This window comes from Urocampus carinirostris, chromosome 16 (assembly GCF_059441175.1).
Source record: "Urocampus carinirostris isolate Australia breed hairy pipefish chromosome 16, RoL_Ucar_1.0, whole genome shotgun sequence".
Taxonomy (NCBI): Eukaryota; Metazoa; Chordata; class Actinopteri; order Syngnathiformes; family Syngnathidae; genus Urocampus; species Urocampus carinirostris.
The window spans coordinates 11074056-11101744 of NC_142364.1; the positions used below are offsets into that span (position 1 = coordinate 11074056).

At 37.3% G+C, this 27689-nt stretch overlaps 1 protein-coding gene and 1 long non-coding RNA gene across 4 annotated transcripts in view; one reads left to right on the plus strand and one right to left on the minus strand.

The window, feature by feature from the left end:
- The window catches only part of LOC148350280 (uncharacterized), a 114786-nt gene that overhangs the window by 52491 nt on the left and 34606 nt on the right, over positions 1-27689 (minus strand). For both annotated transcript variants that reach the window (XR_015847128.1, XR_015847127.1), the window contains exon 2: positions 15931-16012. This is a non-coding gene — a long non-coding RNA (uncharacterized LOC148350280). The remainder of the gene's footprint in view (positions 1-15930; positions 16013-27689) is intronic.
- lrrtm4l1 (leucine rich repeat transmembrane neuronal 4 like 1) overlaps positions 9117-27689 on the plus strand; it is a 43901-nt gene continuing 25328 nt past the window's right edge. For both annotated transcript variants that reach the window (XM_088320263.1, XM_088320262.1), the window contains exon 1: positions 9117-9388. In XM_088320263.1, the coding sequence (XP_088176389.1) occupies positions 9385-9388 (4 nt within the window). In that variant the 5' untranslated portion in view covers positions 9117-9384. The remainder of the gene's footprint in view (positions 9389-27689) is intronic.

The following is a 27689-nucleotide window of genomic DNA, read 5'->3' on the forward strand; positions in this document are numbered from 1 at the left end:
CGGGCACTCCTGTATCCTCCCACATTCCAAAAATATGCATGTCGGGTAATTGGCTGGTCCAAATTGTCCCTAGGTGTGAATGAGCGAGTGAAATGTCCGTCTCTCTGTGCCTTGCGACTGGCTGGCAACCAGTTCAGGTTGTCCCCTGCCCACTGCCTGAAGATAGCGACCCTACTGAGGATAAGCAGTGCAGATAATGGCTAGATGGGATTGGTCTAACAAAAAGCACATTTTAAAAACCGTTTTTTTTTTTTTAAATCTGTCACCATTCCAGGCTTTAACACCACACAATCAAGAAGAGACATTCATCTTTGCAACCATACCTGAGAGGGATGCACCTTGTGAGAAGATAACATAAATAAATCATATACAAGTTTTAACCTTTGTTGTTGTAAAACTGTTTTTTAAAGTTGTCGAAAATTGAAAGGCTAAAGCCCCCAAAATACGAAACCATGACCAACGTGTCTTTCAAGTTTTAAAAGAAAATGTCAATTTTTATGTCAATAATTTATTAAAGGCGTTGAGGCTCAAGACTGCATCAGGATCTTCAGGTAGGTAGGTGCATTTCAGAATATAAATCACCTTTATTATCATTGGATGGCAACGAAATTACGGTGGCATTCCATTTGGAAAAATATACAGTATAAAGAATGATGAAATTTTTTTTTAAAAAGGGGGGTTTACCCTTAATATATAGTATTCACATCAGAAATGAAAACTACCCAACCAGGATATTGGATTTAAAACTAACAAGTCAACATGACCAGTGGGATACCTTCCATTTGCAGTCATAGTCGTATATAAATAGCATCACCTACATTTGAAGTCCTGTGGAGCACAATGAATGATGTAGTAGAACTCCACTTGGCTCTCCCTTAGTGTTCAAGGTTCTGCCGCAAGATTTTGGTTTTATGGACGTTTCAAGAATTCATCAAATTTCTGTCGCTCGGAAATTGCCGGTTTACCAGTGATCCCAAGAGCCAAGAAGAAATCCGCAGGTTAGAGAGCGTTCTCTATTTGAGCCCCGGTGCTGTGGAATGCTCTGCCCTCTGAGATTCGATCTGCAACCTCAGTGGAAGAGTTTAAATCTAGGCTTAAAACACACTTGAATTTAATACCTTATAGATGATGTTGACGTCAGGACATTCAGTTATTAACTTAATTTCATGTTGATGATTTCTGTATATTGCCTGTTGATGCATCATCCATGGGGGCCTGGTGATTCTTGAAGATGGATTACCCCTTAAAGTTTCTTCATTTCATTCATGCCGAGATTTTTGAGTTTTTCCTTGCCCTCATGTAGGTTTTAGATCAGGGGATGGTGTAATAGTAGTCTGTACAGCTCTTTGCGACTTCTTGTGATTAAGGGCTTACAAATAAACATTATTTTACAAGAAATTAAGTCAAGTGTATGTGTAAGTATGAAAATAAAGTAAAACTACTTCAGCAAAAAAAAAAAAAAAAAAAATTAACGCCCAAACTGTTTAAGAACCAAAATACAACTGTTTGAAAAAATGTTGCCAAGAAAATAACAATTATATGCATTCATAATCACATAATCCTATTGCAATTTTATTTCCTGGCCCCAGAGACACATCAGTCATTTCATTACACCCCTGCAAAAATTGTTTCCCCCCTATCTTATACGTTTTTGGAGTATTTTTAATTGAATCCGGCGTATTTGTGACACTTAAATATATTTATGGTGATAAGTTTGGATGGAAAATAAGCCAATTTGATATCGTGCAGGTCGCAAATCTGACCACAAGAGGGAGTATGTCGCCGGTGCATGGTGATGACGTCAAGTCCCAGTACCATGCGGGACAACTAATGGAAAAGGAAACTCGGGAAAGTACTTAGTACCCGTGGCGAGGCGAGGCAAGCTGGAACCGTGTAAAAGAAGCATAAGTTGTCCTGGTCCTGAGGCAGCAAAGCAGCCCCAGACCATCACACTGTCCCCACCAATTACATAAGTTTTGATTTTTTTGGGTGCCTTAATAAATGGAATCAACATTTCAAAACTGCATTTTGTATTTCCTTGGGTTGTTTCAGTGTGACGTTAAAATTGGATTGAGGATCTGAAATCTTTGAGTTAAAAATATGCAAATAACACAAAATTCAGGGAGGAGGCAAATACTTGTCCATGGCACTGTAACCTTTATGAGAAAAACATATTACCAAACACTATTATGTATGTTTTATTTTATTTATACAACACAATACAAATATAGGACATTTTTGGCCTGACTTCCTCCGGGGAAAATAACGGTGTAGAGCAGGGGTCCCGAACGTTGTGCCCGCGGGCACGAGGGTGCCCCCTAAGTGAAATGAAATGATCTGCATTTATATAGCGCTTTTCAAGTCAATGACTTCCCAAAGCGCTTTACATTGTTCTTCACATTTCCCAATAGCGGCCGTGATCTGTGCAACCATGTAAGGCGCTAACCTGCTTATTGGGGATATTGGGGGTTCAGTGTCTTACCCAAGGACACGTCGGCATGTAACACGGGATTCGAACTGGGATCCCTTAATCCTAAAACGATCGCTCTACCTCCTGAGCTACTGCCACCCCTAAGGACAGTGCTGGGTCATTTTGATATTCTGGTCAGATGATTTTTTTTAGTGGTTGACTAATTATATTTAACTATGCTTCAGAGAACCTGGTAATAACAAATAAATACCATAAGAACCATAGGAAGTAATAACATGATGAACTGTTATTTTCAGCGTTCGTACACCTTTTTCATGGCCAAATTTAAGCATTTTTACAAGGACTTTGAAACCCAATTTTCCAATTTCACTAGTACTATTAATAGAAGATCTTCATTGATGGCGTCAAAGCGTAGAGCTTTAGAATGATTATTTGGTGTACTTCTCTCTGAAGTTGAAATGAGAGCAATGACGGCGTCATTTTTAAGCACAATTTTTCTCTTTTAAATGTGTCCTTTATCGAGTCAATAAGAAACAGGCAACAATTTCAAGCATTTACAAGCACGTCAACCAAGATTTCAGCACTCTTTAAAACACAAAATTAAAATGAGTATTTAAGTATTTAATAGTATTTAAGGATTTCAAGCACTTGTTTTTTTTCAGCGTTCATACACCTTTTTCATGGCCAAATTCAAGCACTTTTACAAGGACTTTCAAAGCCAATTTTCCAATTTCACTAGAACTATTAATAGAAGATATCCGTTGACCTTTGGAATGATTCATCCTGTACTTCTCTCTGTAAGTGGAAATGAGAGCAGTGACGGCGTCATTTTTAAGCACAATTTTTCTCTTTTTAATGTGTCCTCTATCGAGTCAATAAGAAAGCAGGCAACAATTTCAAGCATTTACATGCAGCTCAACCAAGATTTCAGCACTCTTTAAAGCACAAAATTAAAATGAGTATCTCATCTCATCAGCTACACCGCTTATCCTCAGTAGGGTCGCGGGGGTGCTGGAGCCCATCCCAGCAATCATCGGGCAGTGGGCAGGGGACACCCTGAACTGGTTTCCAGCCAATCGCAGGGCGCACGGGGACAGACAATTCGCTCGCTCATTCATACCTAGGGACAATTTGGATCAACCAATTAACCTGACATGCATGTTTTTGGAATGTGGGAGGAAACCGGAGTGCCCGGAGAAAACCCACGCAAGCACGGGGAGAACATACAAACTCCGCACAGGAAGTCTGGAGCTGGATTTGAACCCTTGCAGGAGGTTCCCAAGACTTGAACTGTGCCGCACATGCGCTAACCACTGCGCCGCCGTGCTGCCTTAAAATGAGTATTTAAGTATTTATTAGTATTTAAAGATTTCAAGCACCTGTTATTTTCAGCATTCATACACCTTTTTCATGGCCAAATTCAAGCACTTTTACAAGGACTTTCAAAGCCAATTTTCCAATTTCACTAGAACTAAGATATCCGTTAACCTTTGGAATGATTCATCCTGTACTTCTCTCTGAAGTTGAATTGAGAGCAGTGATGGTGTCATTTTTAAGCACAATTATTCCATTTTTCTTTTTAATGTGACTTCTATCGAGTCAATAAGAAAGCAGGCAACATTTTTAAGCATTTACAAGAACGTCAACCAAGATTTCAGCACTCTTTTAAAGCTTGAAATCACAAAATTAAAATGAGTATTTAAGTGTTTATTAGTATTTAAGGATTTCAAGCACCTGTAGGAACTGTGTATTTTAGAATGCATAACAAACATAATGACCTTTTTTTAAATAGTAAGAAAAAGTAGCTCTCGGCTTGAAAAAGTTTGGAGACCCCTCGTGTAGAGATATTGCCGATCAATTCTCCCTCTAAGCTGCGCGCGTGCGCAATCGCGCACTGTCCGCACATTCTCAGCGTACAAAAAAATCTATCCAGCGCAATGTTCCCTCTAAGCTGTGTGTGTGTGCACACAAGAAAATCTAGCCAGCTCACAAAATCAGGGCTCGAAATTGCTAATTAAGAAGCAAATTAAGTCAAAGTTACAGTGCATGAAGGTAAAAATACACTGGTTTCCCTGACGCTGTGTTCTAAATGCGGTATTTTTAAGTCAATGTCGAAGTACAACGAAGTTGAGTAAAGTCAGTAGAGTTTTTCGAGAACTGGCTTCTTCGGCTCACTAAAAAGAACCGGCTCTTTCGGGTCCCACACGGCTCTTCAGGTTGTTTTTGCTTCTTTAATCCCTACACGACCAAATATTATGTAAAATTGTGCACAAAATGACTCAAAGGGGGAATAGAACAAAAAAGAAAATAGATATCAAAAAGAAAAAAGTAACAGCAAGGAAAAAAAAAACACAATGAGATTTTTTTTAAAGGAATTTAAAAAAAAATAGAAAGAAACAGGGAAAAAGAAAAAGTTTGTGTTGCATTCAAATAATTTCCTTTTATACCAAGTCAATCTTGTTGCCAACATTGTACTTCCATTAAAAAATGTGATAAAATACAGTTCTGTATTGTGCAACCGACTAAATAAGCCCCCCAAAATGTTAGTATTATGCGACAAAAGATACCAGGAAAAATAGAAATGGAAATCTTGTGAAAGAATTGTTGTAAAAACAAATGACGTTTGTAGGCCGTACAACCTTTGCAATAGTACGTGAGTCAATTCATTCAAAAGAGAAAAATCATTTTGCATTGCCGGAAACTCAGCAAAATGTAACGTGATGTCAAGTTTTGGACATGTTTGATAATGATTTAGTTGCCACACTTGGGATTGCTGTTGCTCACTGTTGTTTCAATCATGGCTCACCGACTTTGTGTGAACGCTCAGGCCCGTGGAAAATTACAGGGAACATTGATGCCGATACATGATTTAAAAGACTCTCCATTAACGCCGCATGTAACTTTCAGTGTTTGTTTACCTCACTTGGTAGACTCCGGAGAATCGGTTGCTAATTTTGGCTAGCACTTTTATTGTTGATTGCGGCTTCTCCGAAAATGCTACCGTTAAAATGATATCGGTCGATCTCTAGTTTTTATTTAAAATTTTTAAAATGTGTACTTTTCAGTTATGAAAAACATATTACCAAACACAATATACGTTTTATTTCGTTTATACAACAAAATTGGAATCCAGGATGTTTCTGAAGTAATATCCTCAGAGGAAAATGACAACTCGGAATCGGTGTCGGGAGATATCGCCGATACATGATTTAAAAGACTCTCCATTAACATCGCATGTAACATTCAGTGTTTATTTACCTCAATGGCTCGACTCTGGAGAATCGGTCGCTAATTTCGGCTAGCATGTTTTTGTTTTTTCAATTGCGGCTTCTCTGAAAACACGACGCAACAGTGAACTCTGGCCAACTTCCCGAGATAATAGCCAACCGCTAACGACGTAAAGTGACGTGATCAAGAAAGATGGCTGCCAACTCGATCAGTTTTCCGTTTTTCGATTCGTCCTAGATCTGACACAAAGTTTGCCACAACAAAAGCGTCGCTGTGCTAACGTAAATTATGCAAACGTTTTCTTGAGAGGGATTGTATGTTTTTGCTAACGTTACTAGCGTATGTCCGGGCCCCTGTGCTCTTTTTGGGAAAGATGGCTTCCTTCTTTTACATATTTTAAGATCGGGTTATGAAAGTTTTTTGAGTCGGAATTGAAAAGTCACGGTACAACGTTCAACGCTCAAAATCGACCTTAAAATTGAAAGGAAATCAAAGTAAGGTTTGGCGGGTGGGTGCAAGTATGATGGTAAAAGGGAAAAAAAAGACAAAAGGGAAACGAGAAAGAAAAAACATAAGAGAAAAAATGAGAAAAAGGAAAGAGAAAAAAAAAAGATTAAGCAAAAAACAAAATGGTTGGAAAGGGAAAGGAAAAAGAAAAAGAGAAAAAAGGGAAAAAAGGAAGAAATTAAAAGGGAAAAAGGAAAAGGTGAAAAAGAGGAACGAATAAGGAAACCGTAAAATGGGGATAGAGAGAAAACACTGGGGAAATGGACAAAGTCAAAAACGACTAAGAAAAAAGAATACTGGGTAAAAAAGAAAAAGGGCAAAAACGATAAAAGGGAAAAACTCGGAAAAAAAGAAGCAAAAGGGCAAAGGGAGAAATATTGGAGAACACGGAAAACCAGGAAAGAAAGGGGAAAAACAGAAAGAAAAAAAGGTCAGGGGAAAAAAGGGAACAGGAGAAAAAGAGAAAAAAAAGAAAAAAAAAAGTGAAAATGGTAAAATAAGTAAGAGGGAAAAAAAAACAAAATCAAAGCATAAAGGTAAAAAGAAAATAATAAAGGAAGGGGAAAAAACAATGAAATTAAAAAATTAAATAGAAACAAGAAATAATAAAATGAAAGGAAATGAAAAACTAAAGGAACATCGAGACCGGGTGGAAACATATGTTGGCCTGGAGAGAGATGGGCGCCACCAGGCTGTACTTGCCCAAGACACGCCACAGGAAATGGTGCTCCTATGACCCTAGTGGTGAAGACCAGCCAACCATATAAAAAAAAAAAAAAAAAATCAAAAGAAAATCGTTATAAAGTAAAGATCGCTAGCTTTGCCAGGTTTCTTTGATACTCTTTGCATAGTTTTTATAGGTTATTCTATTCTGCGGTGGAGAACAGTGACACTTAAATAATTTCCTCGATTATGTTTTGGGCTCTCATCTCTCATTGTACTTTGGAGACGGGACAAAAAAAACAAACAGAAGTCACTTAGTTAGACGAGATCCATCCGAAACAGAAAGGAGCAGATGTTGCAACGTGACAAAAAAAGTCAACATCCAAACAAGCTTTGACCCAGAAAGACGTTTGCTTTTCTTTTTTTCCTGTCATTTTTTTGCCCGAGGTTAGCGCAAACATCTTGTTAGCTAGCTGCTGTCTGACTGCCGTCTTTTCTTTCTCATCACCCATTACAAAAAGGAGAACTTTCAGTAAGTTGGGTGTCCGATTTTGGCTTTTTTTTCTTACCCGTGACTGCCACCTCTGGTCTCAAATGGAACTGCAGCCTAACTGATAAAATGATAAATTAAATACCATCAATTTGTTAATAAAAGAACTGTAATTGTATTAAACAACGCCCCATTGTTGGATTAATACTTTTATTAAAATAAGAATAATTATGTTATTTATTTTATCTAAACATCTATCCATCTATCCAATCCATATGAATCCTAAATTATCTAAAGTTAATTATCTAATCCAAAACTAAAGTCTAAGGTAATTAAAAAATCTCGATGTGCGTGTATTCGTATGTGACTTATAGGCTCTGAAATGGCTGAACCGATTTTCGTTAAAATGTACACAGCTGTACTTTAAGCCTCTGGGAGTGTCTTTGGCTAGCTTTCATGTCAAGGTACCCCCAAACTAAACCCCTACTTTCGTGTACAAGCAGCTCTTTGGCACTCCCTAGTGGCTCCCAAGGTTTTTTTTTTCAACAAACCAAGACCCTGAAGGATTTTATACATTGGACTATAAAGGATTTTATACGATTGAATACAAATTACATTTAATGCAAAAAATGTGGAAAATGTTGTTTACAGGAACGGCGGGAACAGGACGTACGGCTGATAAGATAATCAGCACATCCAGACGCTGTTGACGCAGAAAGGCCCTAATGACGTAGAAACGCTCTGTTTGGTTTTGAGTACTCCAGACATCGGGACGCTCTTCTACAAGATAGGGAAGCCCAGGGGGCTTCCTTGGCACGCCCATGGGAGGAGTCGGTACGCCATTATGCAGGGAGAAGATGGCCAATAGGATAAAGCTAAAGAACTTGAGAAAAAGGCTTCCCAGAGACTCCAACGTCACTAATTTGGCCGTTTACGATGGAGTTCACTTAGTTCTTTTGTTAGGGAAATAAAATCTGCCCCCGTGTGAAAATGTCGGCTTCCTGTTCATCATTTCCCTCAAGAAACGAAGCGCGCATAAATTGTTTGGTGAATGTAGGTTGTGTTTGGTTAATGGAGTCAGATAACTAATTCGAGCAATTTGGTAAACAGTAGTTTTGATATTTAATGCAAAGGGATTCCAGTTTGGCAGGCTTTTCTAATATAACTTTTTGCGGAGCACCAAAAGATCGTGTCTTACTGTTGGCAGCTCGTTGTAGACTGCCAAAAACCCCCACCTTCCTGTCGCAAAGTCTAAAGCCAAACCAAACCTTACCACATACCAGCAAGTGGCACTTTTGGACTCATCATTGCAGGACACTTATACAGAAACTATACAACATATTTCAGCAGGAATTTCAATAAAACAAAAGTTATTATTACACCCGTTACATGAATATGTTAAGAAGAAGACTATGGCTCCTAAGCTAGCATTGCTAATGCTATCATAAGTTTACCACCTCATCAGACAGCTGCACAATATTCGTTTGACCAGTCATTGCCAATGGTGTTGAATAGTATAGCTGTTTTTGTTGTTATTGCATCCTGTTTACTGGCCTTGTCCATTGCTTAATAGGGTTTCCGCCGTCCGTCATGGTGTCGTCACGTGTTTAGGTCACGTGTGCAAAGGGTCAATAAATTGCCAGGTACGTAGTGATTCTGCTGCTGCAATTGCTCGTCAACGCGGAGCGCGGCGTCTCCTTCTGCGCACGCGCACTGCAACAGCGCGGGCGCGCACAGGAAGAGCCAGAGAGGGAGCGCGCTCCCGCTTACACGCCCGCGCACTCGCAGGAGCGCGCGCTAACCAGCAAGGAAGGAGCTTCTTGGTCCGTTTGCGCTCAGATTTTCTTTTTGAAGTTTTTTTTCAAAAATGCGTCCAAGTGTCCGTTGCACATGCGTGGACACAAACTTCCAACATCACTTTTCTATTTTAATTGGATCTATTTTTGGAGGGTGGGGGTTCACTGATGGGAGGTGAGTCAGCGCTCCTTTGAACCCCCGGGTTTTGGTCGGGTTCTGAAGGGGGTCCGGATCGCTGCTGGAGGTTCTGACGGACTTGGATCGCAACATGGGTGAGTGGAGTGGAGGGGTGGGGCGGGGGGTTGAAAATGTAGGTACGCGCAATTTGCTCCTTCAAATATTCCAGCTTGACTTTTTCCTTTGAGGTGTTTTGTGACATTATAGCGTGCTGCATATAATCTCGTTGTAACAAACACTACTTGTGACCAATGACAGTAAAAACTATGCTTAGTCTAAAATGACAGTCAGTGTCCTAAATCAATCAAAAATGCGTCCTAAAGCGATTTTAAAAAGTACCCCGACACTATTTTTATTCATGTCTCCTTTTGCATAAATATCACAGCCGGGTCATAAATCAATAATAAATGGGTCCAAAAGCGGTTTTAAAAAAAAGAAACGTTCTGGCATTAATTTCATTGATTCTACCATTTGCATAAATATCACAGCCAGGGTCATCAATTAACATTAAATGGTTCATAAATTATAATTTTTTAAAGCAGCTGACTTTAAAAGGTTTCTTCACATAGTTTGCAATGATTTTCCGGACTGCTATTTGAATAAATATGACAGGTAGGGTCATAAATCAATCACACAATCGAAACAAGAAAAGATCGCTAGCTTTGCCAGGTTTCTTTGATACTCTTTGCATAGTTTTTATAAGACAGTCCATTTACATGAATATAACAAGGTCACAAATCAATCAAACACAGGTCAAAACAATAAAAGATTGCTAGCTTTGCCAGGTTTCTTTGATAATCTGCAATGTTTTTTATGACTGTCAATTTGCATCAACATAAGAGGGTAGGCTCACACGTCAGTCAAAATGGGTCTTCCAGCAATTTTACAAAACTTTGACAGGATTGCTGACATTTTTTGTCCTTATTGACTGAGCATTTGCATAAATATGACATGTGGGGTCACAAATCAATCATAAATGATGCATAAATGATTTTGAAATGCTGCTGAGTTTGCTAGGTTTCCTGGAATTCCTTCCATCGATTTTTATGACTCTGACATAGGTGACTGATGGGTCATATATCAATCATACATGTTACCTAAAAGAATAAGCAGCAGAAAAAGAATAAAACATTTTTTTTAAACGGAGGGCTTCCACGTTTCCTAGGTCGTTTGGTTTTCCGGACCATTTGATTCAATATGAGAGGGTAAAAAACACCAATGGAACATACAGCAATTTTAAAAAAATATATATGATCATGCTGTCTATTTTCATCAATATGAACAGTAAGTTCATAAATCTACCACATAGGTCATAGAACAGAAAACAGCAGACTTTGCCTGGTTTCCATTCACAACTTGCAATATACTGTCTGTGTATGGAAATATGAATTTTCTAGACTCTTATTTTGGAAACATGTTGCTGCAAATTTCATTGCACTGTTTTAGGACGCACTTACACTTAGACCAGCCTACAAGCACAACCTTGGAAATCTCTCCTATTATGTTTGATGTTATTTTAAAGTATTTTCTGAAATGTTTCTCCTGGAGTGTCACTTTGTCTGATATGAGTGTAAACAATCTTCACTATGTTGTAATCGTTGACAACAAAGACTACTCAAATTCTAAGACCCTTGAAAATAATAAAGAAGGCATGTCGATGTGTAGAGGATTTGAGTCATTCCAGCAACTTGTGCCCTCCCCTCCATCATGATCTCATCCCACACGCCTCCATTCCAATGCGCAGAACGTGAAGCCGAAGCGAGGAGCCCACACTTGCTGCCCTCAATCAATCCTCGTTTGCTCGGGAATAAAAAAAGAAAAAAAACTGCGTGGCTCGAGGATGAAAGAAAAAAAAAACTTGAGGGGATTTTGCACGCCTGCGGTGGCGGATTTGTGGCTTGCTGTTGCGGGGATGTGCATTGGTTTGCCAATTGCTTGTCTAAAAAATAACATGGGAAAATGACCAAAAACATGGAAGCGGGGCCAATTTAACTGTTTTTGTTTGGTTTAAGACCCATTTATGACTTATGACCGTACTTGTTATATTTAATGTCAATCAACTCATCAAAATCTCAGGAAACCTGAAATTGTACTAATTTTTATTTTTGAACAATTCATGGATGGTTTATGACCGTACCAGTCATATTTATGCAGCGTCAAACCAATGCAAAAACAATAAGGAAACCTGGCCAATTCAATATTTCTGATGACTTATTCAAGATTTGTCTGTACATGTCATATTTATCGCACTGGATAGTCTATCAATGCAAAAGAAAAATATCAAGAAACGTGGCCTATTCAACAGTTTTAAAAATTTTGGACCATTCTTATGATTTATGACCGTATCTGCCACATTTGTGCAAATGAGCAAGTCAATCAATGCAAAGATGTCAGAAAACCTGGCAATCACAGTTTGTTTTTTTTAATTGTTTTAAACCTATGTATGATTTATTTATGACCGTACCTGGTATAAAACCTGGTCATAAAATCAATGCAGGGAATGTAAGGGAACCAGGCAGTCAACAGTTTAATATAAAATAATTTTAGGACCAATTAACGATCGAATAAATACAATATCAGGGTCATAAATCAAACAAATAGTCATAGAAATAACTAAAAAGAATGTAGTGAAACCTGTCAGTCAACTGCTTTATAAAATTGTTTTAGAACCCATTTTTGATTTATAACCATACCTGTCATATCTTATGTACAGTCATATGAAAAGTTGCAATGAAAAATAATGGGAAACCTGTTCAATTCATATGTGTTTTAATGACTTCAGGATCCATTTCTTATTGATTTAAGACACAATTTGTCATATTTATGCAAATGAACAGTCAGTTAATGCAAAAAATATCAGGAAGTCTATCAGAATCAGCTGTTTTTTCTTGTGTCAGTACACATGTTTGATTAGTGACCCCAGTTGACATATTTTTGCAAACAAGCAAACAAAAAAATGCAAATAATACCAGCAAATCGAGTAATTTTTTTTATAAAAATTTATATATTTTTTTAATATCAGGAAACGTAGCTAAGACAGCTGTTTTTGATTGTTTTAGGATCCATTTATGATTTACTAATGACCCGGCTTGTCATATTTATTCAAAAAGACAAAAAACCTGGCAGTCATTTGTTAAAAAAACTCAATCATGATCCGATCCATTTATCATTTATGATCCATTCATATTTCTAGAATTGGACGGTCCAAAAATATATATAATATTGCAAACTATGTCAAGAAACTTAGTAAAATGAATTTATTTTATCGCTTCAAGACCTTTTTGTGATTTATGACCACAGGCATCATATTCATGCAAGTGGACAACCATAAACAAGGAAACCTGGCAAAGTAGAATTTTTTTATTTGATTAAAGACACATTAGTGTTTAACTTATGTCATATACATTAAAATGAACTGTCAAATCTTGGATAATTCTCCTGCATATTGTTATTATTAATAGGGAATGTCATAAAAATTAATACATTGAATGCCGTACATTCTTGCAATGGTCAAAAATCCTTATTTAGACCTCATTTTTTCAAATAATACAGCGGGTTAAAAAAATCTACGCAAGGAACGTCTGGAATGCAAAAATAAATAAATCAAGAAATACAGTCATAAATCTGCAAAATTATATATAGGGTCGTTAAAATCGATGCAAGGAATGTGACGAATGCAGTCATAAATCGTAGTTTGAATCTCACGAGCATAATTGTAACTAGTAAGGTAATAGAAATATTTACCAGGGATGTCAGGAATAGCATAGATGAAAGAAATTCAAGGAACACGGTCTTAAATTGTATATTAGACCTAATGTGCATGTTGACGAGAGCTCATTTGCATACATATAACATTTAAGGTCATACAAATCAATGCCTGATATGTCAAGAATGTCAGAAATAAAAGGATAACAGTGAAAAGTTATATTTTGGATCTAATTTGCATATTTATGACAGCCCAGTTGCAAAAAAGTTCATAAAAGTCATTGCCAGGGATGTCAGGAACATATAAGAAACAATACAACAGGAACAATAAGAAAGGCAAGGAAAACAGTCATAAACCATTTTTATCTAATTTGCATAATTATAGAAGTTCATTTGTATAATTGTAGAGGTAGGGTCATAGAATTAAATGCCAGGTGTGTAACTAATGTCAACAATGTCAAAAATACAAAACGCAGACAAAAATCAAATTAGTATCCTTTGTTATGTAGAATTATTTGCAAAATTGTCAAAGTAAGGTCACATAAATCAATGTCAGGTATGTCAGGAATGCAAGGAACCCAGTCATAAAACATATTTCAAAACAAATTTACAGTCATAAGTAGTCATACAAGTCAATGCAAGGAATGTCAGCTCACAAATCCAAATAACTGAATGAACACAGTCATAAAGCATTTTGTAACTCATTAGCATTATTGGGACAGTATATTTGCATAACTGAAGAAGTAAGGTTATAGAAATCAATGTAAGGGATGTAAGGAATGCAAGGAACCCAGTCATAAAACATATTTCAAAACAAATTAACAGTCATAAATCGTCATACAAGTCAATGCAAGGAATGTCAGGTCATAAATACAAATAACTGAAAGAACACAGTCATAAAGCATTTTGTAGCTCATTAGCATTATTGGGACAGTATATTTGCATAATTGTAGAAGTAAGGTAATAGAAATTAATTTCAGGGATGTAAGGAATGCAAGGAATATAGTCCTAAATCATATTTCAGATCTAATTGACATAATTCTAACAAGTCATGCACATTAGGTCACAAACGTAAATACCTGAAGGGACACTGTCATAAATCATTTTGTAGCTCATTTGCATGATTAAGACAGCTCATTTGCATAACACGGATCGGGATTGAATGATGTGGGCGTGGCCTAAGTTTTTCAAAACGCAATCTTTTGCTTCATAAACTTGCTTTTTTTAGCAAACGACATTCACAATTGAACAAAACAAAATGAAAAATATGAGTTTGTAAAAATGTGAAGCAAAGCGCCGATAAAAGAGCGGATTTATGTCATGAGTAGGAATCCTAATTGGTCTTTGGAGGAGACGTTTCCGTTTTGGGGGAAGAAAAACAATCTTTTATTACATTTTTATGATTGTCTTGCAATTGCATTCCAAAAGCTTGCTTTATGATTATTATTGTTTTTCTGTTTTTGGTTTTTAATAAGCTACCCCGAAATGCTTAAAATATTCTCATTAACAGCGGCAACAGTAAATGAATGAAGCCGAAGCGCTTCGTTATCAGCTTAATAAAATTAAATTGATTTCTGTCCTTTTCAATCAAAAAAAGCAACGGAAATTATTCATAAATAATCCCTCTCCCAAGGAAAGGTTTACTTGTTACCATTATTAAATTCCTGCACTAACAAAAATAATTAAATGCACGAAAAAGAGAAATCAATGAAAACAAGAATAAAAATAAACAAAAACTAGTAAAACATAGAAAAGCAATGAACAAATAAATGAATAAGAAATATATTTGTAAAAATAAACAAAATAATCAATAAATAAATGAAATAAAATAAAATAAATAAAACTAAAAAATAACTACCGGTACAATATATAATGGATAAAAATACATGAAATATAAAAACAATAAATACATCAAAAATAAAGAAATCAATGAAAACAAGAATGAAAATAAACAAAAACTAGTATATAGAAAGGCAATTAACAAATAAATGAATAAGAAATATATTTGTAAAAAAACATAAAATCATTCATAAATAAATGAAAAATAAAATAAAATAATGAAGAAAACTAAAAGAAACTACAATATAAAATGAATAAAAATACATGAAACATAAAAACAAAAATACATGAAATACATACATGAAAAATAAAGAAATCAATGAAAAATAAATAGGCAAAAAAAAAAGTCTAAATGAATGTAAAATAATGTAAAAATGTACATAATAAATGTATAATACTTGAACCAAAAATAATTTAAAACCTCACTCCTACTTCTAATATATTTTAACTAATATTTATTGTTTACATTTTTCCACATTTTACTGCAAATATTTCCCTCTTCTTAAAACAACAGTGTTATTTGTTCATTTAGATTGTCGTGAATTAATTCATTCATTCAAATATGTATTCCTTTCTTGAATTTCTATATGCAGTCATTTTTATTTATATAAATATATACATTTATATAAAGAAAATTTCCACTTTTGGCTATGGCTCGCCTCATTTTGTTGTGAGCTTTTTCTTATCTATTTTAAGGTCGTTTAAGGTTACATTGTAATCAAAAAGAAGGGGCTGTGACTTTATCCGTGCTGTATTTTCCACTTCCTTTACTCCCTGCTGCTCTGAGGAGAGGAGGGATCCTCACACCTCAAATCAACTTCCTGCGCGATTGATCTATTCCCAACTTTTCATTCAAGCTTTTGCCAAGAACAACCACACGATCTTGTAACAATAGATTGCCCATTGATCGATGCAAGAGAATTAGGAAGGGTCCAGGAGAAACGAACTAAGCAACCAAAACAAAATGCTGGTTTAATTTGAGGGAAAACGAATCCCAACGAGGCAAAACTCACATCTGTAATATCGAGCTGTGGCTATATAGACCAAAATACAAGATGGCGGCATCATCAGGGAATAAAATATGGAAGCCTACCAGGAAAATTGTCAAATGATTTGGGCTGGTTTTGTCTCTGCAGGTGCTTCCTGGAGAAAAATGTAGCCATGTTGTGCAGGACCTGTCAGGGTCATAAGAAAAATGATTATGAGTACCAGAAGAACAAAATGTAGAACAATAAAACAAACGAGGAACATATTTGTTAGCCTCATTGTACCATCTATTATTTTCCTGATTTCGCCTCCATTAATCAATTTCTCTCGTTTCTCATTTATCACCATTTCCTATTTTGTTGATTTACTTTCTGTCATTCTTTTTAAATATTCCTGTATACGTCGGATTTTCAGTACAACTCTGAGTCCTGTCACGTGCAAAAGTTTGCTGATGACACTGCTATCGTGGGATGTATCAGAAGTGGGCAGGAAGAGAAGAAGAGAAAATTTATTCAGGACTTTGTCCAATGGAGCACCACCAAAACCAGGGAGATGGTGGTGGACTTCAGGAGAACTAGAAGTCACCCGGTTCCTGTAACTATCAAAGGAGAATGTGTAGAATTTGTCCAGATCTACAAATACCTGGGTGTGCAGGCTGGACAATAAACTGGACTGGACTGCCAACACAGAAGCTCTATGCAGGAAAGGACAAAGCCAACTGTACTTCCTCAGACGGCTGGCGTCCTTCAACATCTGAATCTGAATCTGAACATCTGCAAAAAGCTCCTGCAAATGTTCTATGAGACTGTTGCGGCAAGCGCTCTCTTCTATGCGGCAGTGTGTTGGGGAGGCAGCGCTAAGAAGGATGCCTCTCGTCTTAATAAACTGGTGAGGAAAGCGGGCTCTGTTGTGGGCACAGAGATGGACAGCCTGACAACTGTAGCTAAGACGGGCACTGAAAAAGCTGCGGTCAATCATGGACAATTCATCACATCCACTACACAGCATCATCTCCAAACAGAAGAGCAGCTTCAGCGACAAACTGCTGTCACAGTCTTGTTCCACGGACAGACTAAAAAGATCATTCCTTCCTCATGGCATGAGGCTCTTTAACTCCCCCCGGGGGAGTAAAAGCCCACATTAAACCCCAACCTCACATTTGGATGTTACCCTATTTTTATTACAGTGTGTATTTTACGTAGCACTCTATATAAACACGTTCTAGTCGGTATTTTTGTATTCTATATTTTTTATTTTATTATTTTATTTTTCAACAAGGATACTGCTGGAAGGGTGAATTTCCCTACGGGGATGAATAAAGTATCTATCTGTCTTTCTTGCCATGACCTATTTCATCAATCTCCCTACTTTTAATGATTCTTCAGAGTCCTCGTTTGTCAAATTTCGTCCATCGAACCTGAGTCGGGATTGCGCAAGGTTTTATCCTACTCTGCCTCTTCGTGCCATTTCCCATTTTCTTGATTTCCCTTTTGTCATTCATTTTCCTCATTTTTTTTTTGTTTTCGCCCTTCAAATCAGATATGGGACCCTGCGATTCTTCCTGGATGGACCTTGTTCTTCCTCGTTGGCCTCTTCGCCGATTCCCATTTTCTTGATTTCCGATCCGTCAATGAGGAATTCTTCAATTTCCTCTTGATTATTCATTATACTCCGTCCACATCAGAGTTCAGAATTGGCAAGGTTTTGCCACATGGACCTCACTCGTCCTCGTCGGCCTCTTCGTGCGATTTCAAGACAAGCCTCCTAATTTGCGTTGTGATATCCGCAGGAATAAGCAGACGGGACAAAGCCGCTTTTGAATTTGTCGGAGTCGGAAGGAAGGCCTCGGGCGGGCCAACTGAAGGAATCTTTGCAAACGTTGAAGCCGACTGAAGATGGCCGCACTCTACTAATGAGTTTGCGTGCGTGTCAGGAGGCCGAACGACCAAAAGCGCGTCTGCCAGCTTGCCACAGACTATATTCGGATCTTGTGCAATACAGATTCCACACTCATTTACATTTGAATGCATACATGCCAACCTTTGGACATTAAAAAGTGGTACATGTTATTGCACACTATTTTTTCACGCAAAACAGTCCCCAGAATATTAGTAAAAAAAAAAGTACTTCTTTAAAGCGAAAGTGGCGAAGTTTTCACTCAAAACGGAAATCTAATGCGGTCTTTGGAGCAGTTTATTTATGCACCAAAAAGTCTCGCTTAGAAAAAAGCAGCCGTAGACTAAAATTCCAGTCTTCAGTCAAAATTTTTCGTCGAGCTTAAAATAGAAGAATCAGTCGAAGTTTTTAAGGGGAGAAAAGTGGTAGTTTAATGTGTTAAGTGGTAGAGATTGATGAGTGTGTCAGTTCTTACTTTCCTACTTACATGTACTCACAAGTACTTACATGATTGCTTACTTAAGGACTATTTTGCTTTCTTACTAGCTTGCTCACTCAAGTATTTATTTAAGTACATAAGTACTTAGGTGCTTGCATGTTTAATCAAGTATTTCCTTATTTAAGTAAACATTTACTTGCTTACTTAAACACTAACTTACCTAAGTACTTAAATACTGAAGTACAAAGCTACTGAGTTGCTTACTTAACTACTTGCATATCTGACTACTTGCTTACTTAACCACTTGTTTACTTTACATACGCAAGTACTTCCTTTCTTACTTATGTACTTCCTCCCTATGTACCTAATTGTTTGCTTATTTACTGAAGTCCTTGCCTAGAGTCTTATCTGCGTTCTTAAATAACCAAGTAAGCAACTACTTAAATATGCAAGTATGTACTTAAGTTTTTATTTAATGTTTTGCTTACTCAAGTACTCTCCTGCTTGAACATTGAGTACTTACTTGCCTCAATACTTAGAAATCCGTGAAAAAGTATTTGCCCCCTTCCTGATTTATGTGTTTTTTGCATATGTATCACGCACAAGCTTTCAGATCACCAAACCAATTTTACTATCCCGTAGACAAATACATTTTTCATGCTACTGTACCTTAGTACTCACTTGCTTAAGTACTTACCTACCTATTGTACGTACTTGGCTTGCTTGCTTTCTTAAGTACTTGCTCACTTACTGATAACTTGATTCTGTTTTTAATTTTCAACACCTGCAAAGGGGATTTTATAGAATGCCAGTTCGTTATTTTAACTAGTACATACCTGTCAAACTGTACGTTTTTGCCGTACAATGCCTTTCTCTCATTTAGTTCAGAAACTCATGAGATTCATAAAGACTGCGATTTGGCGATACAATATTTTTTTTTTTTATTTATTGGTGATGGGTCCCAAGGATTGCAATGATGCTAGAGAGAGAAGTAAAGACATTATAACCATAAGAATGAATTTTGCAATTTTAGAAAAACACAAAGAAGGAAGCGCAGTTGGTATGGAAAAAAGCCGTAACTAATTCACGGTCAAGACTTATTAAAAATAAGGAGACAAATAAACAAGAAGATCTCCTAAAGGCACGACAATCCCCAGTAGAGGAAGTTTTAAAATCAGTTTCCACTTTAATCCAAGTCCCCTCCACCCATCTCATCCATCCACTACTCCACTTGACCAGCTCTAGTCACGTCGCACTAAATCTCAATCAAATGTCCTTTTTCCTTAAGATCTATATTTATTAATAACGTTTTTTAATCACATATTACACATAAGTCGAACTAACTATATACTATTTTGTTTTTTCATGTTTTGGTCTTGGGGGAGATCTGAACTAATTAGCATAAATTATAATCTCGCTTTGCGACTCCCACCTCAGAACGGATTCATGTCATATGTTGTCTCAAGGTGACCTCAGGGACTTCATCATATTTTCTGTTCCGAGAGGAAACGAACAGAAGGCGCAGACCTTCATTCATCCACTTTAGGAGAGCAAAGCACTTAGGAGCGCTCACTCGTAACATCGCCGATGGAGCACCACAAAACGGACAGCTCATCATAGCCGGAATTTGTCACCAGGATCATACCAATCGGTCCACCCGCTTACATTTTCGACATAAACAGCAGCCAAGCTTGTCAACGCACCAAAATATTTCAATTCAATCATATTTAGAAACGAATAACAATTTTAATTTATCAAACAATTTGTTGCCTACTGTGCAGATTACCCAACCTAAAAATAATGTGCCTTGATGTCACTGCTGTTCTTTCAGACATGCATTTTCTACAGCAGGGGTCGGGAACCTATATCTCAGAGATAAAATGTAACTTTTGTATATTTCTCTGTGGCATTCCAAAATCAGATGAGTTCATTCCGATCTACAGTATATGACAAAAGTGAGTACACCCCTCACATTCCAGCAGAGATTTTATTATGTTTAATGGAACATCACTAAAGAAACATCGCTTTGACACAATGATGAGAAGTATGTAAACAAAGGGCACTGCTTACTGGAAAGATCCTCTCTGGTCTGATGAGACAAATATTAATTTAATTTGGCTCAAATGGTGTGAAGCATGTGTGGCGGCAACCAGGTGAGGAGTACAAACATGAGTGTTGCGCCTAAAGTTAAGCATAGGTCTGGGAAAGTCATGGTTTGGGTCTGCACGAGTGCAACTGGAATTGAGGAGTTGCATTTCATTAAGGGAAACACAAACTCAAGGATGTACTGCTGAATACTGGAGCAGAGAATGATCCCCTCACTACAGAAACTGGGTCGCAGGGCAATGTTCAGGCCTGACAATAAACCAGAATACACTTCTAAGAGGACCAAGGCTTTTCTAAAGGATCTAAGGGTAAAGTGGACGAAATAGCCAAGCATGTCTCCAGATTTAATATCCAATAGAACATCTGTGGGCATCCTTGAGCGGAAGGTGAAGAAGCACAAGATCTTGAATATCCCCCGGCATGTTATTATGGAGCAGTGGAAGAGCATTCCAGTGACAATTTGTGAGGTTCCGGTAAAATCGATGGCCAGGAGGATCAAATAGGTTCTGCTAAATCATGGAGGCCACACAAAATATTGAACTTCAGGAACATGAATTTACTTTAAATACATTGACACTGCTATATAAGCTTTACACGAACTACATTTCATGTAAAAGTGATGTTTCTTCAGTGTTGTTTAATTAAATAGTATGATGAAAGCAAACCTAATTAAATCAATGGTTCAATCAGGTATATATATATATATATATATATATATATATATATATGAGCACATTCTCAACTAAATTTTACAGTCATGGTGTCACACAAACATAACCCATTTTGGCAGTAGGTTGCTGAGAACCCCCTTAAATGGAAGTACATTAGACTATGTCTGTTGACTGTTGATATTTAATGATGAAAATTTACTGATTAAATTAGAAATGAATAAAAAAAGCCAGCAAACCACTTAAAGAAATTTGATTGGGTGAGCGGTAGAGGTAGGCGCATCTCAGCACACAGCGCAAGGCACTCCCTTCGCGCTCTCTCTCTCGCTCGCTCAGTGCAGTCTGCACCAAAGGCAAACACACCGGTGTCCTTATTGCTTGCTGTATTTTGTGACATTTTTACTCAAGAACTTTGTTTGCACCTTGTTTTGAAACCATTATTTTAGGACAAAAATGATAGTCAATATGAGCCTCAACACTATTAACTTTTTATAGTGGTACATTTATATTTATATGGGACACAGGCTTTACAATATTTTTGTTTTTATGGCTTTTTGTGTCAAAAAGGTTCCCGACCCCAGTCTTCAAAGATGCCACAAGAGTAAAACAACATCTCTCTGCCACTAATAGATTTTTTCTCCTACCGTGCAGATTTCTCTGCTCTTAAACATACTCTGCCTTTAAGAGACAACCTGCTGATGTCAGAGCTTTTCGTTAAGACAAGTGCATTGTTCTTGAAGTGGTCAGAATAATGGAAGTCGCAAGTTCTTCAATCTCATTGTTTTGTGTGAATTACTTCTCAGCAGGGCGTAAAACTTTTCCCAAGATTTATACCACAAACCTGTTTGGTTTTATGAACTTAAGACTTGACAATCATTGACATCATAAATTTAAAAAAGGCCCAGTCAGGAGATTTCGCTTACCAAAGCGCCGTCGTCTGCCTTCTACCTAGCGTCTTCACCGACTGGAATCAATATCAAACTTTTGAGTAATCCTTGCTTTTATCCTCAAACGTAAAAAGTAAATAAGAAAATAAGTACTTAAATAAGTAAGTAGTTAAGTAAGTACTTAAGTAAGCAAAAGGTAATAACTAAGCAACCAATTAAACATATATAAATGTTTAAGCAAATAAGCAAGTAAAATAGTAATTAAATATTTAGGTAAGCAACAAAATAACCAAGTATTTAAGAAAGGTAGTAAGTAATTAAGTACAGTAGTTGAGTACTTAAATTCTTTTTTCACAAAAGTCAAGAAAGACAAGAAAACACATCAAGTCCCAAAACACCCCCCAAGAAAAGTCTTACAGCTTCTCAAATGTAATTCATCCTGAAAGGGGAATTCCACTTGTGAGGTCTCTTCTCAAGGTTTCTCTTTTTCCTCAAGCTGAGGTTTTTGAGTTGTTCCTTGCCCGCATGTTGGTTTAAGATCAAGTAATTGTGTCATTGTAATCTTGTGCAGTCCTTTGAGACATTTTTGTGATTAAGGGCTATATAAATAAATTTGTCTTGACTGACTTGAAAAAAAACCTCCAAAACGCTTGTGCCAAGACACAAAGTCAAGCATTGTGCTCGTAAGCTGTTGCAGAGTTGAATCCTAAATAGATACGGAGTCCGTTTTCTGCCTCAGCTTTTTATGAACGCCCTAGAGTTTGACCTCCCTTCGCGCTCTTGGCCAAGCTGTTCGAGGGGGGAATAAAAGGGGGGGAATTTGATAGGAGGGGGGGCACTTTAGCTAATAGCCTTAGCATGGCCGCTCACAGCCTGCCGGGTCCCAATGAAAAAAATAAAAAAAATAATCCATCCGCTGGCGACACGGCAGATGACTTGCCGGCTGAACCGTGGGGTTGGGAACACGTCTCATTTTATGTATATATTTTTTTCAGGGGGTGGAGGGTAAAAAAAACAAGTAAATAAATCTCTCCTGTTCTCAGGTGGCTCGTGAAGAGATCCAAGTGGAGAACCTTTGTTAAAAAAAGGCTTTATGTGCAAAGCGCATTTGCATAACAGGATTATCTCAATCTATTAACTCAACAATCAAAGAGGTCAACGTCTTGGAAATAGTCGAGTAAGGAAAGTTAAGTAATTAAGTTCTGAAGTGAGTAAGTACCGTATTTTCCGCACTATAAGGCGCACCTAAAAGTCTTAATTTTTTTCAAAAGCTGACCATGCCCCTTATAATACAGTGCGCCTTATATATGGCTCAATATTAAATCGCAAGGTCTCGCAACTTACGCAACAGCCGCCGACTCGATTTTCCCCCGAACGTGGAGTAGTCCGCGGTGTATGCTGGGATTTATATACCGGCGTTTCATTGGCTAACCAATGTGTCAATCATCATTTGAATCGATCGCTATTGGCTAAAGTTATTCGGAGCCTCGGATAGGCTAGAGGGCCGAAACAAACCCTGCAATTGGCCGAAAAAGATGTGTCAATCATCAGTCGAATCGATCGCTATTGGCTGAAGTTATTCGGAGCCTCGGATTGACTAGAGGGCCAAAACAAACCCTGCAATTGGCCGAAAAAGATGTGTCAACCATCCGTTAAATCGATAGCTATTGGATGAAGTTATTCGGAGCCTCGGATAGGCTAGAGGGCCAAAACAAACCCTGCAATTGGCCGAAAAAGATGACTGAATAGCAAGCTTGCTAAACTACGCCATAAAGAAACATGTTTCATTAGTCTGTATTTGTAAACAGTTTACTCTCCTGGATTTACTACACTCACGGTTGTAAGAAGACCATGATTGCGTATCATTACTGAACGTGAGAACTTAGGTGAGCTATGCGGCTTTATATTTTCCCGGTATCTTGTTTTAGAACGATCTTGATGTTGCTGTGATGAGTTGAGTGAATTAAACTCAATTCCAAGTGTTTATTGTCATATGCACAGTAAAGTTGCGAGCGAAAAAGAAAATAGAAACTAAGGAATGGTTGGCATTTCTTGAATCTTAAGACTTTAACCTTCCGAATGATATTTGAAATGACGCATTTGAGTGACATCGTACGGACACCGCATCCGCACGTGTCTACGACACGTATTTGCTTCTTTGCAAGCTTTGGGAATGTTAAGGGGGTAATCAGTTTGACTGAATCATCTGACTGTTTTGTCGACGTTCCCATTGTAGCGCCTTATAATCCGGTGCGCCTTATCTATGGAAGATATAGGACCAAAAACTATTTTTGGGGGGTACGCCCTATAACCCGGTGCGCCCTATAGTGCGGAAAATACGGTACTTAAGAAAGGAAGCAACCACACTATGTAAGAGAATAAGTAAGCAAGCGAGTAAACACTGAAGTTAATACTTGAGTAAATAAGCAAGCGAGTAAATAATTAAGCATTTAAGTTTGTACTTGGGTAAGTAAGCAAATAAGTGTGTACTTAGATAAGCAAATAAAAAAGTAAATACAGAGATAACTTAGTATGTACTTAAGTAAGTATTTGGGTAAGTAAATACTAAAGTTAGTAAGTGCAGTACTTAAAAGTAAATAATTGAGTACATGAATACTTCGTCAAGTAGGTAAATAATTAAGTACATATTCAAATATCCAAGTAAGTACTTAAGCAAATAAGTAATTAAGTAAATAATAGAGTACTTAGGTACCGAAGCAAGTAAGTGAATACTTAAGTACATACTTAAGTAAATGAGTAAGTGAATAAGGCACTATTTAAATCGTTGACTGCTCAGGTCAGTACGTTAGTAAATGCTTTAGTAGTTGATTATTTAAGTACTTACTAACTTAAATAAATAAGTTGGAAAGTAAATACTTAAGTACTTAAATACTTACTTGCTTAAGTATTAAACAACAAGTACGTACTCAAGTCAGTGAGTACTTACATACTTGAGTAAGTACTAACAAGTAAATGAGTTGGCAATTAAATACTAAGAAAGTAAGTAAGTACTTCTGTAAGGACTTAAATACTTACCTAAGTACTCAGTGACTTATGTAAGTAAGTATTTAAGTACTTAAGTAAAGGAGTACTTACGAACTAACAAACTTTAAGAGCAAAAAATTGAATAAATAAGTCTGTACTCAAATCGGTAAATACTAATGTAATTTAGTCTTTAAGTAGATACTAAAGGATGCAAATAGGTTGGAAAGTAAATACTTGAGTGAGTAAGTACTTAAATTAGTGAGTACTTAAGTTATTAAGTATTTGCTCAAGTAGGCGATTGGATACTTAAGTAAATAAGTATCCAATCGCTAGTTTGCTGATATACTTAGGTAATTGACAGGAAAAAAAACGAGATAATCAAGCATTCATTGAAGTGGATTGCATGAAATTTCAATGCTAAATCTCTAATTCGACAGTTCCGATTTTCCAATGCATATGGACTTTTTTCCTCGTTTTTGTTTGCCGCAGAGACCCATGATTGAAAAAATGTCTCGATTTCGACACGTAGTGTACACGGAAAACCCTTTGACCGTTCAGTGGGCGCCCCAGCGGGAATATCATGTCAAGAAAACTCATGAGCGGGTTCGCCGCGTTGACCACTTAGCCACTCAACGGAGCAAGCTAATGGACAATATGGAGAACGCCGTGCATTACGGCCTCAAGAGATTTATTATTAGAACGCGTGTTCACACGCCGTACTTAGCCACACTCTCATTTACTTAGCATCACTTACTTTCACCCTCTCCGTTTTTGCAGTTTTTAAAATCTGGACAAGAATAACAATTAAGGACAAGGGGGTTAGAGATAACATAGGCTATATCCATTGCAGCGTTTATTAGCAAAAAGCTAATACAAACAAGTAGGGGTGGGACAAAAGAATCGATTCATGTATACATCGTGATTTCATTCCTGCAGATTTTTAAAATCGACGTGTCTCCCGCTACGTAAAAATGCGGGGAAAGAAACAGGGCTGTCGCGAATCTGACATATTTGTGTAATCGTGAATATTTTTCACATTCGCGATTACCATCTTTTTTTCTTTTCATCCCTTTCGTGACCACCTCTGACTGAAATGTGTCGAGACGCACACGCAAAAGCAAACAACATTGCCTATCTGTTATGGCGGCACAACTTTTAGTTTTAAAACCACGAACCACTTCAGTATTTTGGACACATTGTGAGTTTATACCGAGCGACAGCGGTAAGCCCTAAAAAAAACAAAGAAGCGGTCTGCAGAGTTTTTTTCAAGAAGGTGCCGGTGAAAGAAGCTAACACGCGCTAACATGCTAACAGATGGTATTACATGGTACATCCATCCATCCATCCATTATCTGTACCGCTCATCCTGAGTAGGGTCGCGGGGGTGCTGGAGCCCATCCCAGAAATCATCGGGCAGTGGGCAGGGGACACCCTGAACTGGTTGCTGACCAGTCGCAGGGCACACAGGGACAGACAACTCGCTCGCTCATTCACACTTAGGGACAATTTGGACCGGCCAATTAACCTGACATGGATGTTTTTGGAATGTGGGAGGAAACCGGAGTGCCCGGAGGAAACCCACGCAAGCACGGGGTGAACATGCAAACTCCGCACAGGAAGGTTGGTAGCTGGATTTGAACCCATGACCTCAGAACATTGCTACAGAAATGCTGGCGCTCAAAACGGTTGATAAACCAGCATTAAAAGACATGCTGTACAAGTTTGATTAGCTGTACGACCTAGCAGGAAAAACAATTTTAAGTTTACAAGTTAATTTTCAATTTGATATCAAGTTAATAGAGCTTACGCTGTGCAATTGTTTTTTTATACAGTTTCCAAGAGAAACTATGTCTACTTAGTTACATACCACCTTTTACTGATTACCAGTTTTGTTTTCAAAGGCCAAGAACTTCAAGAATAGAGACAAGTCTTCTGCTGTTACCTGCATTTACTTTAAATGTACTGAAATCTTAAAAGAAGAAGCAAAGAGATATTTATCTGTTCTGCTGCTGTATTCACTTTAAGTGTGTATGTTCAGATTCAGATTCATTCAGATTCAGATCTATTTTATTGTCATTCTAGTACACGTGTATACAGAACGAAATGTCGATACATCTGACCCGCACAGTTTCCTTGAATGTACAGATATAAATAAAATGTTGTATTGAGTTGGAGTATTGAGTACTAATAATATACTAAATAATTATGGCTATGTATAGTATTTTACAGTAGCGCAAATAGTGCAAGAGGAGCAGCTAACCAGATGTGCAAGGAGTGGCTAGCTATAAAGAACTGCCAGTAGTGCAAAAAAGTCAATCAAAACCAACAGATGTACAGATTAGCAGCAGTTTAGATTTACTATGTGTTTGATTGACCATTTAACAGTCTAATGGCCAGGGGGACAAGACTATTGTGGAACCTGGTGGTCCTGCACCGCACACTGCAGTACCTCATGTGTTGAAATTAGAGTATTTATCCTTATCTGTGGACCTTATGTTTGCACTTAATAACTGAAAAATTGAGTCAAAGACCCAACAACCTCTTACCTCACCTGTGCATTGTTCCTCAAACTGTTTAAAGCTAACATGCTAAAATTGTGCACTATGGCATTTGTTTTCATAGAAAGAACAGCATGTTGAGTAAATAATTATTTTTTGATTAATATTCGACTTACTTGACTATTACATTGCTCTTCTTTATTTAGGTTTTCAGTGTTAATACTAAGCAGATATTATCATAATAGCATATAATGCAGAGGGTATTGTTTTTATGACTGACTGACAGACCGAAGTGCATTACTTAAACATCATTCATGATTTATTGTCCCAGAGGTGTGAGATTTAAGTTGCTTGTTTTTTAGGAAAGAAAATTAAAGTGCAATAAT